This window comes from Hipposideros armiger, unplaced genomic scaffold, assembly GCF_001890085.2.
Source record: "Hipposideros armiger isolate ML-2016 unplaced genomic scaffold, ASM189008v1 scaffold_508, whole genome shotgun sequence".
NCBI classification, from domain to species: Eukaryota; Metazoa; Chordata; class Mammalia; order Chiroptera; family Hipposideridae; genus Hipposideros; species Hipposideros armiger.
The window spans coordinates 575,622-592,074 of record NW_017731858.1 but is presented as its reverse complement, the minus strand read 5'-3'; the positions used below and the strand labels follow the sequence as shown (position 1 = coordinate 592,074).

Genomic DNA, 16,453 nt, shown 5'->3' with positions numbered 1-16,453 from the left:
CACACAGCTAGCTACTAAAGAGCAGCGCTTGGATGTGAAGTCACATCTGATCCCCAAGCCCATTTTCCTTCACTATATGACATGGCCACAAACGACGTGTACAGCTATATCAAGAACAGACGTCATCCACCCACATGTGGAAACACACACTCACACACACCCTTTTCCCCTCCCTCTCTGTCTCCCTCCTTCCCCTCTCTGAGAAAGAGAGAGAGACACACATACACACAGAGAGACAGAGAGAAAGAGAGAAAGAACTCTATATAAAGATAGAAATAGATATATACTCGAATTCTTCTCCATTTTATTTACCACTTTAGGTCATAATTTCAGAAAACACTTCAGGGAGGCATTTATAAATCAAGAATAGGGCCGGATTTTTTCACAAGAAAGCATTTTACCTTGTCACAGTGAGGAATGAAACAATAGTAATCATAAATGTTTTCAGTTAAATGTCAGCCTGGGTACAATGTTTGGCTTATCTGAAAATAGCTATCTTTTCCCAACAGCTACATCCTTGTATTGTGTTCTTTTGCTGCTATCAAATGCGAGCAAAGAGAGAGCAAGAAGGAGGCGGGGAGAGGTAGGGGGCAGATAGAGAGAGGGAAAGAATAGAATAGAATAGAATAGAATAGAATAGAATAGAATAGAATAGAATAGAATAGAATAGAATGAACTGACTCCCTAACACCCAGGTAGCTGAGTAGCTAAAACTAGGTTAAATATAAAGCTTTTTATTTCAATTGACAAAGAGGTCACTGGGCCATTAGGTAACTGGTTCAAATATCAAACATTCTTGATCCACATCTCAAAATATCCTTATCACCCTAACGGTGCTGCTCCACAGAAGTCCCAGAAATGGCCCCCAATGGCTAGGGTATCCATATCAGGTATCTCAAAGGAGGATTTCCAGTCACTAAAGACTGAGGGGGCAGAGCTCTTAGGTGTTGGATTTAGAAGAAACATCCCTCAGCAGATCTCTCCGAATCCAGCAAGGGAGACTTGGAGACTGGAAAGTTCCTCATGAATGCACCTGCCAATTATTGTTCCATTCACTCTTTCCACCCTTTCCCTGTGGAATTTATAAGCTACTCCAGATTTTCTCCCTAGAATCAGAATAGATAAATGCACACTCTAACTTGTTTCCTACCAGTGCAGCACCACAGGACTGGAGTTCATTCTAGAAACTTACACAGGAAGTACAACCTGTGTATGTATAGTTTATAACCTGGCATATTGTTTAAAACTATGTCTACCCTTCGACCCTCTCCCCCAAAGACACATGAGGGTCATAATAGAACCTAATAATAATCCTAACAACAACAAAAAAAGAAGAAAAACACTAAAGAGCAGTGAAAACACAAACTTTTCAAGACTGCAATAACTCAAGCTAAAGCATGTATATGAAACAGCTCCAGTCAACATCTTATTTCTGACTTGGAGACAAACCTTGTTGGTTGGAAGGGGAATTTCATTCTGACCAGGAGCTACAGTTTTAAGAGCCTTGAGAACTGACTCTGGGTGATGAGCACACAATGTGATAAATAGATGCTGTATTACAGAAATGTACACTTGAAACCTATATAATTTTACTAACCATTGTCACCCCAATAAATTGAATAATAAAAAAGCCTTGATATCAGTAATGTTCTCTGTACTTTGCAAGTTTATTTTTGCCATAAAACAGCTAGTTCCCCTATAACCTCCCAGCCTATACAACCGCTACTTCAGGCAAAGATGGCTTTTTGTTTTGAAGTCTCACTTAGAGCAGAGGGGCAGGATAAGGGAAAGAATGGCTTTAAAGTCAGAGCGAGCAAAGCAAAAGGGGTCTTATCCTCTTGGCGTTTACTTCTTGGACAAAATTTCTAGCTCTTCTCTGAAGCCCCCTGTTGAGATCAGGGACAAACAAGATGAAAGGGAGAAAGGAGAGGAAAGAGAACAAAAGAACTTCAATCTAAGGATTCTTGGTTTTCAGGGAAAACACAGACAGGATGAGTCTGTGTGTTTGATTTTGTGTCCCCTGGATGTCGAGGGGAGTGATAAGTACACCAAAGAGCTGGGTTTTCTGAGCAAGCTGAATCAAGCCTCTCAAAGTCTGACACCTGAAAGACCACAGCTTGCGTCACAGGCTTAGAGCCACCATGGCATTACCTGTGGAGGTCCATTGCTCTGCTGGGAAGCAGAGTTTCTCTATCCCATACCTTGGCTCTTGCATGACCCATTTGTTCTGGAGGAGTGGGAGGTGGAAAAAGGAGTGAACTCCATATAGTATATGGAAAGCTTTCCTTGAGTGCTTCTATATTCCATGTGTGAAATTGTTTGTTATCAGGCCTGCTGAGCTTATGAGCAAATCTGACAACTCTATTTTTTTTTAAGAGAAAGAAAAAAAGTACATGTTCAGGAAATGGCTGTCTTGCTCATTTTTATTCAGATGACAAAAAAAGTCATCCTGAATACAAATTCATGTGACTGATATGTAAAGCACATGTGCTTGTAAAGGGCAAAAAAATATCTGAGGATCCTCTGCTGGCTGGATCCCAGTGTGTGGTGGACCAAAAGATTTTTCTTGATTATCTTGAGTCAACCATCTTAACAACTTTTGTGAAAATATCTCCTTTTAATACGTTTTTTTTTGGGGGAAAGGACACATTTGAGAATCTACTGAAAGCTGTGGACCTTGTCCTGGAAATACACACACACATACACACACACACACACACACACACACACAGAGTTTTATACACAACGTCAGAATTCATAGATCTATTAGAATCTACACATGGAACCTCCTCAGGGGTCCATGAACCTAAAGTTAAAGAACCTCTGGTCTAGAAGAAAAAAATAGTTAATATTTATTGAGTGCTTACTATATGTCAGGCACAATTCGAAGAATTAAGTAGATTTTCTCAATTAATTGTAACTACCCCATAAGGTAGAGACTACTGTTCTCTATTTTACTGATGAGAAAACAATGACAGAGAAAGTCACTTGCTCCAGGTCAAACAGCCAGTAAGTGGCAGAGTCAGGGTTCAAACCTGGGCCATTTGGAGCTCTTTCTCTGAGTCACAAAGTCACAGCTGTGAAATGAAACAAATGAAAGTAATTTTTTTTTACACAGACCATGATTATAGTTGCTCCCATTTATTATTTTTGTGGGGGGTGAGCAGGTGTGTGAATAATTTGCTCCTCCAGAGTTTTGAGAAAGTAAAGATGTGGCACTGGTTGAAGGAGAGATGTTTGGCCAAGTAGTACAGGCCCAATACTAATCCTGTTCATGGCACAAAACAAAAACTAGTCAGGCCCTCAGACTTCCAAAGAATAGGCCTGTGGCATTGATATTAGCCCTTGAGTCAGTAGTTGATCTTGATCTAGTAGTTGACATTACTTTCAGGGTCATAAATCCATATTACCTACAAGGGTCAGGAAAATAACGCAAATGTGAGACCCAGGCTAGTGTAAGGCAATGGGATGGGGGCAGGGACGATGACCAGCTGGAGAGGGTGTGTCCTGTCTCAAGACATTCACATTTAACAACAACAACAACAAAATCTCATGGAGGCCAAACATAAGACATTCAGCCTGTGGGCCATCAGTTTGCGACCTTTGAGTAGACCCTTTCCTTCCCACTCTCTTGGTATTTCCAAGTCAGGAGTACAGGGAACACAATCTGTAAACAGGGGACATAAGCTACCCCATGTGACAATCAACATGATTTCTCTTTTGTTAGAACCATGTTTTACGTGTTAACCAATCGAGCACTAGGTCACTGGCAGAAAGATTCACACACCAGAGAGGAAGACCCCTCAGGTACTAAGTGTCAGCACACATCACATACCTCATGCATAGGGAGCATTCAAGATCAGATGCGTCAAAAGAGGCGAGGGGGACACTGAGAGCAGGTTTGGCCCCCGGATCAGTGGGAGGATCTGTGATTTAGAAAGCAGTAAGTCAGAGCTGGACCAACCTTGGTTTCACAGACAGTATTTCTGAGACAAAAGAAAGTAATTACTTTTTCAGTTTACCACTCTCACCCGCTCCCTGAGAGCTGATTTAGTGGCTGCCTGATGCACGGACAAGGGGATACCCTGAAGTAAGCGCTTGAGGTGTCCAGAAGCCCCATAGAAAAATAAGTGCAAGTCCAGGAGCCCTGGGGACTTCATTCAAATGCAACAGGCACTTCATGCAGCAGGAGCAGCAGCAGCAACTCCATGGACAGTGCCAGGACTTCAAAGCTGATACTGCATTTTGGCACTGTCCACCTCTCTTGGAAAGATATTGAGCTGCAGCTGCTGCTTCTCAGGTGCTTACCTACAGGAACACAACTGGGGTCTGATCATGTGGCCCTGGTCCTCCATTCCTGGAATAAGGGTGGGGGTAGGGAGAAGTTGGCCTGGCAGGAAGTGACACCATCAAGGGCATCAGATGTCATAACTTGAGATGTTTCTTGATCTTATGCCTTGGCTTTCCATTATAATTATTACTGAGTACTGGCAGTACACTGGGAACTGTGCATGCTTTCACAGAAACTTCGTAGCAACACTTGAGGTGGCACAGCTAAGTGCCAGAGCTGGGACACACACCGAGAGCCTGAGGAGCCCTCATATGGAGGTCAAGTAAGTTGCATATATTGGGGAGCCCAGCCATCTCCTCCAAGCCCCTTTCTCCCTGGGTAGAGTCAGTACCTGGCTTAGAGGTTTTATTAGGCACCTCTGGGTTTGGGGGTTCAACTTGACAATGTTTCCTTTTCTTTTCCTGGCATTTGCCAGTCTTGATGGAGGCAGCTTCTGGAGAGGCAGCATCCCCCTTCTCCTCTTCTCCTTTCTGGTCTTTCATGTTTCCTTGTTGCCCATCCCCCTTTACTTGCGCTGGGTTCATCAAGCTGCTGCAGTCCCCCTTGACTGCTGCTTCCTCCTGTGTAGAACAATGTGGAAGCTCCGAATTTTCCTAGAGAAAGAAAGAACCAAATATCAGAATCTACTACAGGGGACAGAGAGAGAGTTGAACAGCCCTGATCACTTAGTGGACACATAGCTTAACTGGGTGGCAGTCATAAGGCATATTTCTTACTTCTGTCCAAACAGCATCAGCAACAAAGGCATGCCCAGCTTGGGCGGAGTTGGGGGACTTCCCTAGGTAAGGCCAGAAAGGCTTATAAGGGAGAGACTCCTTGGGCAATGGTAAAGGGAAGAAATGTAAGGTGTGGCACCAGTCCTCTCTTCTACCCAGATCATTCCCCAGTCACCATGTTAGGGAAGCCAAGGTATGCAGTGAGGGTGGGTCCTGTCAATGCTTCCTCTCACCCTCCCCGCCATTCCAGGCCATCTGCAAGCCTCATAGCCCAGCTCCAAAAGGACTTTCAATAAGGTTTTGATACAGGTGTGTCCATGGGCCTACAGTTACCTCATGCTCTAGAGCTATATGTCATACTGGTCAAATGAACTAGGGACAAGCTAATCCTTTTACTAGATTGTGGGGGGAAAGTCTGAAAAAGAGACAAAATCATTTGGCAAAACAATCAATAATGTCTCTAGCATTTTAAAGAATTTTTGTCTAGGAGAGGGATAATTGAAAATGGATCTAGAAATAAATCCAATGACAAGGATTTATGTGGATTTACTTGGGGAACCCCTATCTTCTCTAAATTCATAGTCTACAGATTAAAATGCTCATTTTCTTATTGCCCCTCAAACCCCTACCAAAAAAAAAACAACAATGGTAGATAGATGAAAAATGAGAGCATACAGCTGGGAGAAAACAATGAGGTGAGGAGAAAAGTGATGTAGGTTTTCTCATTCTGTAACTTGGGGAGTTCAGGGCTTTTCTCAGCACCATACTGATGCTGCGTCCTCAACTTCCCATGAACATTGTCTACACAGGAGTACACTGCTTTGCAAAGCAAAGTGTGGGTGGAAACCCCATTCTTGTTCCCCAGCTGGCTCTCAATGGAAAGCCAGGGGTGTTCTTTTTCTGCATTTCTGATTGAGCTGCAATTAGAAGTAACTCCAGGCACTTCGGTTCAGTGTTAAGTGTTCTCAGTCATGGCATCATAATCTCAAACAATTATTGAAATGCAGTAGGGGTTCTCTGATTTCAGGTGACTCTCGGAGTTCTACTTCCCCCTTTTTTTTGAGTTGGGCACACCTGCATTTTATTACTTCTCCAGAACAGGGGTAAAAGCTGGTAAAATGTAGGTTTTCACTTGTCAGAGAACCCAGCAAGCCCTGGAGATCCCAGGGCTTATAGACAGGGTAGAACATAGTACACACATGGAGGGGGGACTGCTGCCCCAAGCAAGGGGCTGAGGTAGTCAACACTAAATTGCCTTCAAGTCTGGACTTCCGAGCCCCAGCTGCTGCCTACTTTCCCTCGCTGGGGAAGCCAGGGCCTGGAGACCATCTCTCTGAGATTCTAAGATTCCAAGATTCCCTTCCCTCATTTTCAAAGAAAAGCACAAATGCTTGTCTTCCCCCCAGGGACTTAACACTTCCCAAATCGCTTCCCCTTTCCTAGCCTCAAATACATACTGGAAGTCTACTTATGTGTAAGACATGGTGCAAGAATAGGAAATTACCTCCAACTGGGGATCAAATGGAGTTGTCTTTACTAAAGGAACTCAGCTGGCGCTCAAAGACCAGCAGCTCGAACAAACAAAAAGCAGGAAAGTAGGAGCTGTGGGGCCCTTTTCCCGGGATCCTAGGCTGATCAAGCCACCCCATCGAATGGCTCCAGGGGAAGTGGGCCAATTTCTTTCTAGTGCTGTCAAATCTCTCAGCTGGATCTGACCAAGAACTGAAAAATGAATGTAACGAATCATAAACCATGAGACCATGCCTGAAATCCATTTTTATCTTTAAGAAATAACCTTCTAGCAAAGAACACAACCACTAGCAACTCCATTTCTTCTTTTCCAGAAACCGAAGTAGGAGAGGTAGGGGTCACTCCCCAGGTTTGCCCACAAAACAGCCAAACAAAGCGTCACGAAGTCACAAACAAGCTGGGTGAGTTCAGTTTTACCTGTGACCACTTTGGTAGATTATGGCTGGTGCCTTCAGTAGCCACTGACTTTACATTTTCCTTTAATCTAGGGTGAGGTGCCAACAGCTTCAGGATATCGGGAGGATGTTCCTGAGAATCCCCTGGGACTGATGGTGAAAAGAAACTAAGGAGAAGTTGTGATATAAAACAGAAGACTTCACTACTTAAGTTTCTACACTATAGGTGCTCAGGTAAAGGCAGAGGGGTAGGAAGGGTCAGGGGGCAGAGCTTTTGGGGCAAAGCTCCAGAGAGGAAGCCTTGGACCAGAGACCCTGACAGACTGGGGCAGGGGGCCTCACTTCAGCATGCATCAGAATCACGTGGGAGCTTGTGAAAGTTCCAGATTCTGAGTTCCCATACCCGGCTGCCCAGGTTTGAAGTGTGGCACAAGAATCTGCATTTTGAAAAGCCACCACAGATGCCTTTGTCACCCTGGCCAAAGTTAAGAACTCCAATCTGGTGTTATGATTCCATAGAAATATCTGCAGTAGGATTTGAAAACCTATCTAGGAGGAAGGAGACAGAGAGGTGAAGGGAGAGGACCAACATCAGCTGGGGACCTGGACTCATGTCCGTCACACTGCAGTGGGTAGAAGTCCACAACTGTCTTCCAGGTGCCTTGGTACCTCTTTCCTCCGCTTGCCCATTTTGCTACCTCCTCCCCCATGCCTCATCCCTGGATCTTTAATCCCTGCTGCAGTGAGGTGTTGTGAAAGGCAGAAGCCAACCTTCCTCCCTCTTTTCCCAGCTTCTCCTCCCCCATGTGACCTTCACTTTCCAGAGAACATCAGGTAACTTCAAGTACTAGTACTGGGGCAGGCAGGTTCAAGTGTATGGCTGGTTCCTTTGCAATTAGATAAGCCAGTTGAGTGAGAAAATCCAGAAGGAACTGGGAGGCAAAGTTGTGTGTTCTAGGGCAGGCTGCACCATTAGCTGCCCACATTCTTGCTTCAATTCTCCTTTGTGCCAGCAGGAATTATGAATACACGTGTGTGTATCTTGTATGTAACATGTGACACAAGAGGATGGGTCACTTGGCTTCTAAAACATATTCAAGTGTTTATCACCGAGTGCCCCTGTAGTGTTCGAGACCCACTAAGAGACGCTCCACTCCCTTGCTCAGGGTACATAGTCAGGGTATTAATTGATCAAGGGAACCTGACAGAAGCTCTGACCGAACTCTCTCCAGTTTGATTTGTTCCCTTGCTAGACCTCAGCAGTTCCTTCATGACGTTCCTTCAGAGGTCAGCACTTGCTACATAGCCAAACCTTGCTCAGCCTTCAAGGCTCAGCTCCAGTGCTGCCTTCTCCTACTACTCTACCCTCCCTGATCTCACCTGTCCTTCCATGTTCTCCACTGTACCATAATGTAGCACCTTACACCACACAGTCTTGTGTTAGCCTCAAATTGTGTCACAGATATAAGCCTTTCTCTCTAACCAGATGGCCAGCTTCTGGAGGGCACATGACAGAAGTCCAATAGATACTCATCACACTGGATGGAATTGAATTAAAACACTTATCCATCCCAGGGCCCACAGAGAGGCCTAGGATTCAGACCCAAAGTCCTCAGACAGATCCTTATGTTTCCTTCCAGCTCTGGGAAACCCACTTCCCAGGTCTAAGTTAGTAAAGGAGTGAGACAGGGAGACACTCACAGGGGCCAGGGCCACAAAAGCCAGCTTTCAGAGGCCCTTCCTCCGCAGGAGCTAAAGTTGGCCCTCAGAAGGCCTCTGGAGTGGCCCAACGGGCCAACCCACTTCAGAAGCAGTCTCCCTGGAATTCTTCCAAAAAGAGCACGATGCTCTTCAGCAGCAGGCACACAGCATCCTAAGGTGCAAGGATAAAAGGGCAGAGTGTGGTGGAAGGGAAAGTGAGGCAGAAGGGAAGAATCGAAGGAAACAAGGCAGGAACAAAAGCAGCACTCTGCTTCTTCCCTTTACTGCACAAGATCTCATTCTAGGCCTTCCCAATTGCTTTGGGAAATAGAAGCTGGGGTCAAATCTCAGTGACAATAATCACTTCACATGAAGGAAAATCAATTTCATTCAATGCCAGCCTTAGAAAGGCCCAAATGGGTCAAAAAAAGTAAAAAAAAAAGATTCTGAGGTCTGTGGGTGTATAAGGTAGCTAATTAATGCCAAGTGAGCCTGGACCATCTCTGTCAAATCTTTAGTCCTGAAAATGGAACAATCCAGTAAATAAGCACTGCTGAGAACCCTTAAGTGGCTGCCATGCCCTCATCGCACTCAGTGGAAATTTACCTCTAAATTCTTGTCCCAGCTTCAGAACTCCAGAACACTCATCACAAGCATATGCTCGCTTGTATTGTCTGACATTTATACTGCATTGTATAACACATTCATGATTGTAAGGTCCTTGAGGACTGAGGTTGTGGCTTACGCCTCTTTTGGTCTCCAGAGCTTCGCACAATGCCTTGTCCCTTCCAATTAAGCAGTTGAGGAAATGACACTAGATGGTCTATAAAAGTGGCTGGAAAGAGAGGTCAACCCAACTGATGATACCAGAGCCTCTCAGGCCACCTGGGAAATGGGCAAATGGGAGTAAAGTAACCACTCACTGCTAGACCCAACACCTGCCTCTTGGCCTTTGCACACTGTCCCCAAAGTCAAGGTTCTTCTAACCCCCTTTATCCATTGACCCCAGAACTTGATAGTCCATTGCTACTCTCCACCCAGCCCCAAATAGTGATTGCTGAGACTCCCAGCATGTCCTCCCTGGACAGCAGGATGGTGGAGCAGCTAAGAAGGCAAACTCGGGAGGCAGAAGGAGTTGGGTTTGAATGTTCTTCCACCAATCACTAGCCTTGGGACAGTCACCAAGCCTCAGCTTCCTCATCCATCTCATCTGTAACATGGAGATAAATAACAGTACCTACCTCCATAAGGATGGTGTGGGCATTAAATTACATCTTCCACAGAGAGCCTGCCTGGTGTGTAGGAAATGCTCAATAAATGTTAGCTATTATTCTTATTCACACCATGGACACTTAAGATTTGGGGAAGGGTCCAGAGCTTAGAGCAATTCTCTGCCATGAGGGCTCCTCTCAAGAACACCTTGTCCACATTCCCAAACTAGGTCAAAGCAGCTTCCCAGAAAATAAATCTTCTGTTAGAGGCAGAACCTCCAGAGTTCCCCTTCCCCTAGTTCGGTGACTTTGTTAAAGATTCCTTTCTGGAGCCTTCAGAAACCAGTCCTGTATCCTGCTCCCTTTCTCATCTGCCTCTCTGCTGAATCACACTGGGACAGAAGCACCCGGGGTGTGTTGGTGACTTGGGGGTGGGGCACAAGGATAGCAGAGGCCACCACTGACTGTTAGCATTCAACTTTAGGCCAATTAGCCAGACACCCTGAGAGTACACTGCAGGAGGGTAAGCAACGAAGTCTGTGAAGTGAGGGTGCTTGAGCCTTCGCTAATGCTCTCAGTATTTCATGCAACTTTTTAAAATAACCACTTTCTCCTGGGACTCAAGAGTTGGAATGACTGTTTGGATTATATTGTGATGGTCTCTGACTTACATTTGTGAGACAGTGTGTATGTTTTATTTCTAGCATAGGAGCTGAAGGCTGGAGTTCTGCATATGGCAGGGGAGATGGAGACCAGCATCCTTTCTGAGGAGCTGGCTTCCCAGTGTGGCTGGTGAAGCCATGATGCAGTCAAAGAAAAGTTCTACAACTGCAGACAGCCCCACCCCGCTGACCTCCCGTCAACAGCCAGAATCTCCCCAGTGAGCCTCCATCCCCATGTTAACTTGTTTGGTTTTATTTTATTTTGGTTTTTGTCCCTCTGACAACCCAGACCCTGAGTCCAAGAGCAAGAACATTCCTCACAGAGTCCTACAGAAATGCAGGAACTGCTCAGTCTGATTGTACATGCCAAGAGGATTGTGTTTGGGGGCAATTAGTTGGCACTTTTGCCTCCTTCCTGTCCCCTTCACCCAGAGAGCTGCCCACTCAGGACTCTAAATGCCAGGGAGGGCAGTTCCCTCACTCCTTTCCCTGGAGAAGACAGAGAGGTGGGAGCCCATCGGGCAGCTGGACCTGATGTCAGCTCAACTCACCCTTTGGACTTCAGATCTTGCTCTTTTGTTCTTTCCATCCAGGGACACACAATATAGAAATTCCCTTAGTGCTTCCTCCACCTTGCCTAGGGTGGCTAAGGCTTGTGCTTTTCTGAAGTGTGCCTGGAAGAAAACGTTGGCATTCAATCCCATTCTTATTCACCCTCTTCTTATCTATAGCCCTATAATGCAGGCAGTTGTTCCAAAGCCCATTTTAAAGACAACAAACTGAGGCCCAGAAAAGTGACTTGCCCAAAGTAACACAGCTGATAAATTCTGGAATCAGAGTTTTAGCCTGGGACTGACTGACAGCAAAGTCCAAATTCTTAACCACTGGACAATACTATTAATGTCTTCCCCTACCCCTCCCCACCAGTGTATTGGACAGATCACCAAGTAGAAAGAACCCCCCATTTGAGCACATACTAACCAGTTTTCAGGACCTGCCCAGATATGCCTTCCTATTAACTAGTCTATCAAGCAGAGGCCTAATCCACATTACTGGCTTGAGTGACCATCTGTACTTACTGATCATTTTTCAGAAGAGGCCCAAGGAAAGGGACATGACCTCTCCAAGGCCTCAAAAGCAAACCTAGAACTAGAACTGTGGTCTAGGACCCCCAGAAAACTCTTCTCCACAAAACAGACTGCCCTTCAGAGGGCTAACCTGGGGCTGAGCACATGTTTTCACTCCTGTGGTCGCAGCTCACTTCTGCTCCCTCACCACTCCTTTAAGAAGAATAAAGAAGGTTTAGGGCTCCTCAGGGCCCAATCCCAACTGTTCAGGGAAAGAAACTCTAGAGGTAGAAGAGGAGCATCATGGAAAAGAGGGAGGAATAAGAACAGAGTTGGGAAAAGGGCTGCCCTCTCTCACTGCCTTGGGACAGATGGCCCTTGCAATTCAGCTTGGAGGGCATTCCTCTTGAGTCATCTAGGCTGCCCCTCAGGGGCCTGCTCCCCACTCCCTTGCCTCTGCAGCTGATCCTGGGTCCAACACAGTGAAAGAAATGATCCAGGTGGCCGCTGCTGAGCACTCCCCTGCCTCCACTTCTAACATGACTCCACAGGCCTGGAGCCTTAGGCTCCCTGCCTTAGCTACAGGAGCCAGCTCAAATCTGTCTTCTTGAGCAGTGCCCCCTGCTCTAAACCTCTTGGGGACCTCTCCCTGTGTCCCCCACCATCCGCCTGGAGCTTAATCTCAGCAGCTATTGGATGCTGATGGCTTATTGCTCCTCCCCATGTTCACCAGGGGCCCTCTGGGGAAAGGCTTGTGTGACATTATAGAGCAGCTAGAGGGGATACGTGCTGGGAGACTGGAGAGGCTTCTGGGATCCGACCAATCCTACCAAGTAGCATCTCACATACTCCACCTGCTCAGGACAGTCAGCTCACGCCATTGAGAGCTGTGTCACCTGCAGGATATTATGAGTACCACTGAGCCCTGGCTGGATGGCTGGAATAAGGCTTTAAAAGGTGAACTCTTCCCACAGGGACATTTAACATAGAAATTGTGGGAAATATGCAAATCGGTGTGGGAGGTGATTTTGAATTATATGCATCAGTTAAAGTCTTCTCAACCCCCAAGACAATAGAGTTCTCTCATCACTGCCTCTCTGCTTACCTTTGGGTAAATGACATTCCTGTTTAATACTTCCATCGACTCTTCCTGCACTGGAGAAGTCATTTTTCCCATTTCATCCAAAAGGGTCTGCTGCCTACTAAGCCCTGCTTCCCAGTGCACTTTACAGGCCCTCATCCCTAAGCCCCAAGTTTAGGGTGGGAGCAGAAAAAGTTGCAAGGGATGTTCCCTTACCCCCCTCCCAGGAAGCTCCCTGACCTGCACTGCTACAAGGCCTGAAATGCTCCCACTGAAGCTCCTTTGAGTTAAGACATTGGTGACTTTTAGTAAACTGTGTGTTCCCTGGGAAAGAGAACATATGAATCCATCATCACCCATGAAAACTTTCTCATGGAAGAACATATGAGAGTCACTCTGACATTAATGGCCAAGTATGCAGTCCACAATGCTTTATCTTAAGTTCCCAGATCCCAAAAAACCTGATAATCCAATACTTTCATAAGCTTGACATCAAAAGTCATAAGGTAGGAAAACCTGACCGAAAATGATATAAAGTGTGTTATATTCTTTATCCCACTTAGTGTGAATTTTTATGTAATACACTGCAGAAATATTAGTGTGCTTGATTATGGGGAGCAGTCCAGAGCTCACTGAGGGTGTTACTTCATATTAGGTCTTTCTGAAATCGGAAACATTCTGGATTCTGAACACACCGGGACCTATGGGATTCAGATAAGGGATCATGGACCTGGACTTAAGTTGGGTTTCCGAGGAAAGCATCCTGGGGTTGTGTAGAGAGAGCACTACACCTAGACCCAGCAAGTGTTATATAGCTTACAGAATGGCCCCTTGGCCATGCTCGACTGTGACCCTTACTGAATCCCTATGAGGTGATCAGGGCAGAAAGCAATAGCTCTGTTTTGCAAACAAGGACACTTGGAGTCCATAGAGTGAAGCAACTTTTCCATGGCTACTTAGCTGAAAGTAGCAGAGCCCAGGATAATATCTAATCTGCTAAACCAAATATTGTCATGTGGTCAAGGGCCAGTCCTGAGGCCAGACTGAGACGCAAGAGGTGACACTTTGCCTCCTGGCATCCTGAGAGATGCCTAGCCTGTCTTTCCCCCCATCTCTCCATGTGACCTAGATGTTTGTGGATACTGGCAAGCTGACTGACTATATTAAGGACTCAAAATGGCACAACCAGCCAGCAATACTTCCCTTACTCTCATCTTTCTACTGTCCCTAGAAAATAATGGTGATGATGATGACAGCAAACACTTATACAACGCTATGTGCCAGGCATTGTTCCAAGCATGTTACATGTATTAGCTCATGTAATCCCCACAACAAATTCTGTTAAGTAGGTGCTTTGAATATCTCCATTCTATAAATGAAGAGATGAGGCACAGGGAGGTTAAGTAATTTGCCCAAGGTCACACAGCTTGTAAAAATAGCAGAACTGGGTCATAAACTTAGGCAGTCAGGCTCCCAAGTCCATGTCGTGGAGTCACAAAGCCCAGACTGCTCTGTAGGTCGTCAGTTAAAGATCAAATTGGGGAAGACTCCAGTTCCTTTGCAAACCCCTGAGTCACCTTTTGTCAAGGGTCTCCCAGCTCCTTTGCAAAGCTTTCTCCCAGCTCTGCTTGAGCTCTAGTGCTACTATCCTCCAGGGTGGAACCCCTTCTGCCAATTCCTGTCTATAGTAAACCCCTTCCCATCCCTCCCATCCCACACTCACCTTAAAACCCATTGGGCGGAGCTTACATGCTATTTCTGCATCATGCAATGCATCCTCATGAGACTCCAAGGTGAAATAAATTTGAGACCGGTTGCTATAAAGCAAGTGGTCATTTGGAGCTGCCAAAATGAGAAAAAAAAAGCCCTCATTAATGGCCCCCAGCACAAATATGTGATAAGTCCTGTATGAGGATGGAGCTTGAGCAAACGGCAAGTTATCTAGGACTTTTCTACTAGGAATCCAAAGGGTTAGGCTCAATTTCCAGCCTTAATATTGCCCTGCCAACCATACCCCCAGCCACTCTGGGTTTAAGCTTCCTCAGCTGTAAAGAAGTATTTTTGCCTCTCTGTCAAACAATTCCTTTAGAGGGCCTGTGGTGTCAGTGGTTCATCAGTGTGACTTTGACATAGAGAAAACCCTGGCACCCAGCTTCATGGCTATGTGTGGCTAGCAACTGGCAGCCTGGCCTCTGAGTGAGGTACCACCCACAAGGAAATAGGCCAGGGAGGGGGAGAGGAAGGTGGCCAGATGTGATGACCCCTGGCAAGTTTAAATTAGTCTTCTGGTGACATTAGCAACATCTCTGTCTACAAACCCCAGCATATATGATGTTTCTCTGAAGAAAATGGAAATGTATTTGCAAGGCTCCATCCTCTCATTACAGATTGCCAAATATGAATGAGCCCGGGCAAGGTTTTTGAGAATAAAGTGAGGTTGGCGCTCACCAACACTCTGAATCACTAGATGCCAGGGATGGACAGGACTTTAGAAATCAGATGCCTCAACCAACCCATTCTTCCAATGAGGAAAATCAAGCCCAGAGAGGGGAAGGCATGTGCTGAAATCACACAGCTAGCTGGTCAGATTCATTACTAACTGGCCAGACTTTGAATCTGGGGTGGGGGACAGGTTCCTCTTTGTAGAACGACTTAGAATAATAAGGAGGAGAGACTGGCTGTCTTTCAGCACAAAGCTACTCTGTGGGGAAGGCCCTTTTCCTCTGAAAAGGTTGAAGTGGTCTTGGCACTCACCCTGACTGCTCTGAAGGTACAAAGAAAAACCCCAGGGAAAAGTGGTCTCAGCAACAAAAGGCAAAAAGGGGGCGGGGGAGGGGCTTTCCTGGCCCTCCCGGGACAGCTGAAAGGAATGGAACCTCCGTTGGAGACTTGGGCTGAAGTGGCCTCCACCTGCTTCCTTCATATTGCTCTGTTTTTTCTCAGAGACCGGGATCCAGCGTCTTCCGTGGGAACAGGCTTTGTTGGCACATGCCAGCAGAAAATAATGTGCCTTGCCTGGGCACAGAATGCGTGCGTGCGTGCGTGTGTGTGTGTGTGTGTGTGTGTGTGTGTGGCGGGAGGGAGGGAGGGGAGGGGGGAGTCCCCCTCTCCCTCAGGTGCCGGTCTTGCCCAGTCAGCCCTCGTTCCTCCCCCACCCCCACCTCCATTACCTGTTGCCTGCTCAGGTGGAGATTCAACACGTGGAGACTCCAGCCCACCCCCTCCTCCACCCATCAGAGTTGGGCTCAGGGCACCCTCAGATCCCAGAGCCCTGCCTGCCCAGCCCTGCTGCCTCCTCCCCAGCACGCTTCGCCAGACACCGCGCCCCACTGGCTGAGCTCCTGGCAGCTGGCCCGAGCTGGGCAATACCGGCCGGCGGCTCAGCGGCCACTTCCTGGGTCCAGATGTGGGGGCGTCGAGAAGCCTCTCCTTGAGGGAACTTAGGTATCTAGTCCTGCCACAGGGGTGAGGCTGCCCACGTTGCCCTTGAACCTCTAAAGCCCACACATAAGTCCTCAGGCAAAACGGGAAAATGGGACAGAGGTGTGTTCCCTTCGTAGCCAACCCACAGCCCCCGGGATCCCTGAGCAAGTGGCCTGGCTTAGGTTTTATGCCCGGCTGGCAGGGTAGGCGAAGGCGCAGGCTGCGGGCAGCGGCGGGGGTGGGGGTGGGGGCATCTATTTCAACCGAAGACTGTGTGATGGGAAGCGGTGACAATGAGTCACAGGGCAGCGGGGCG

At 46.8% G+C, this 16,453-nt stretch overlaps 1 protein-coding gene across 5 annotated transcripts in view; it reads right to left on the bottom strand.

Annotated features, from left to right (window-relative positions):
* The window catches only part of LONRF3 (LON peptidase N-terminal domain and ring finger 3), a 44,880-nt gene that overhangs the window by 25,728 nt on the left and 2,699 nt on the right, over positions 1-16,453 (bottom strand). For 4 of the 5 annotated variants that reach the window (XR_002126813.1, XM_019667843.1, XM_019667842.1 and 1 more), the window contains exons 4-7: positions 14,438-14,556; positions 11,118-11,240; positions 4,683-4,944; positions 3,836-3,926 (exon numbers count right to left, since the gene is read on the bottom strand). Coding sequence is in view for 4 of the 5 variants with exons in the window: in XM_019667843.1 (XP_019523388.1) it covers positions 3,836-3,926; positions 4,683-4,944; positions 11,118-11,240; positions 14,438-14,556 (595 nt within the window). In the remaining variant the exon portion in view is untranslated. The remainder of the gene's footprint in view (positions 1-3,835; positions 3,927-4,682; positions 4,945-11,117; positions 11,241-14,437; positions 14,557-16,453) is intronic. The other variant, XM_019667844.1, reaches the window with a different exon arrangement.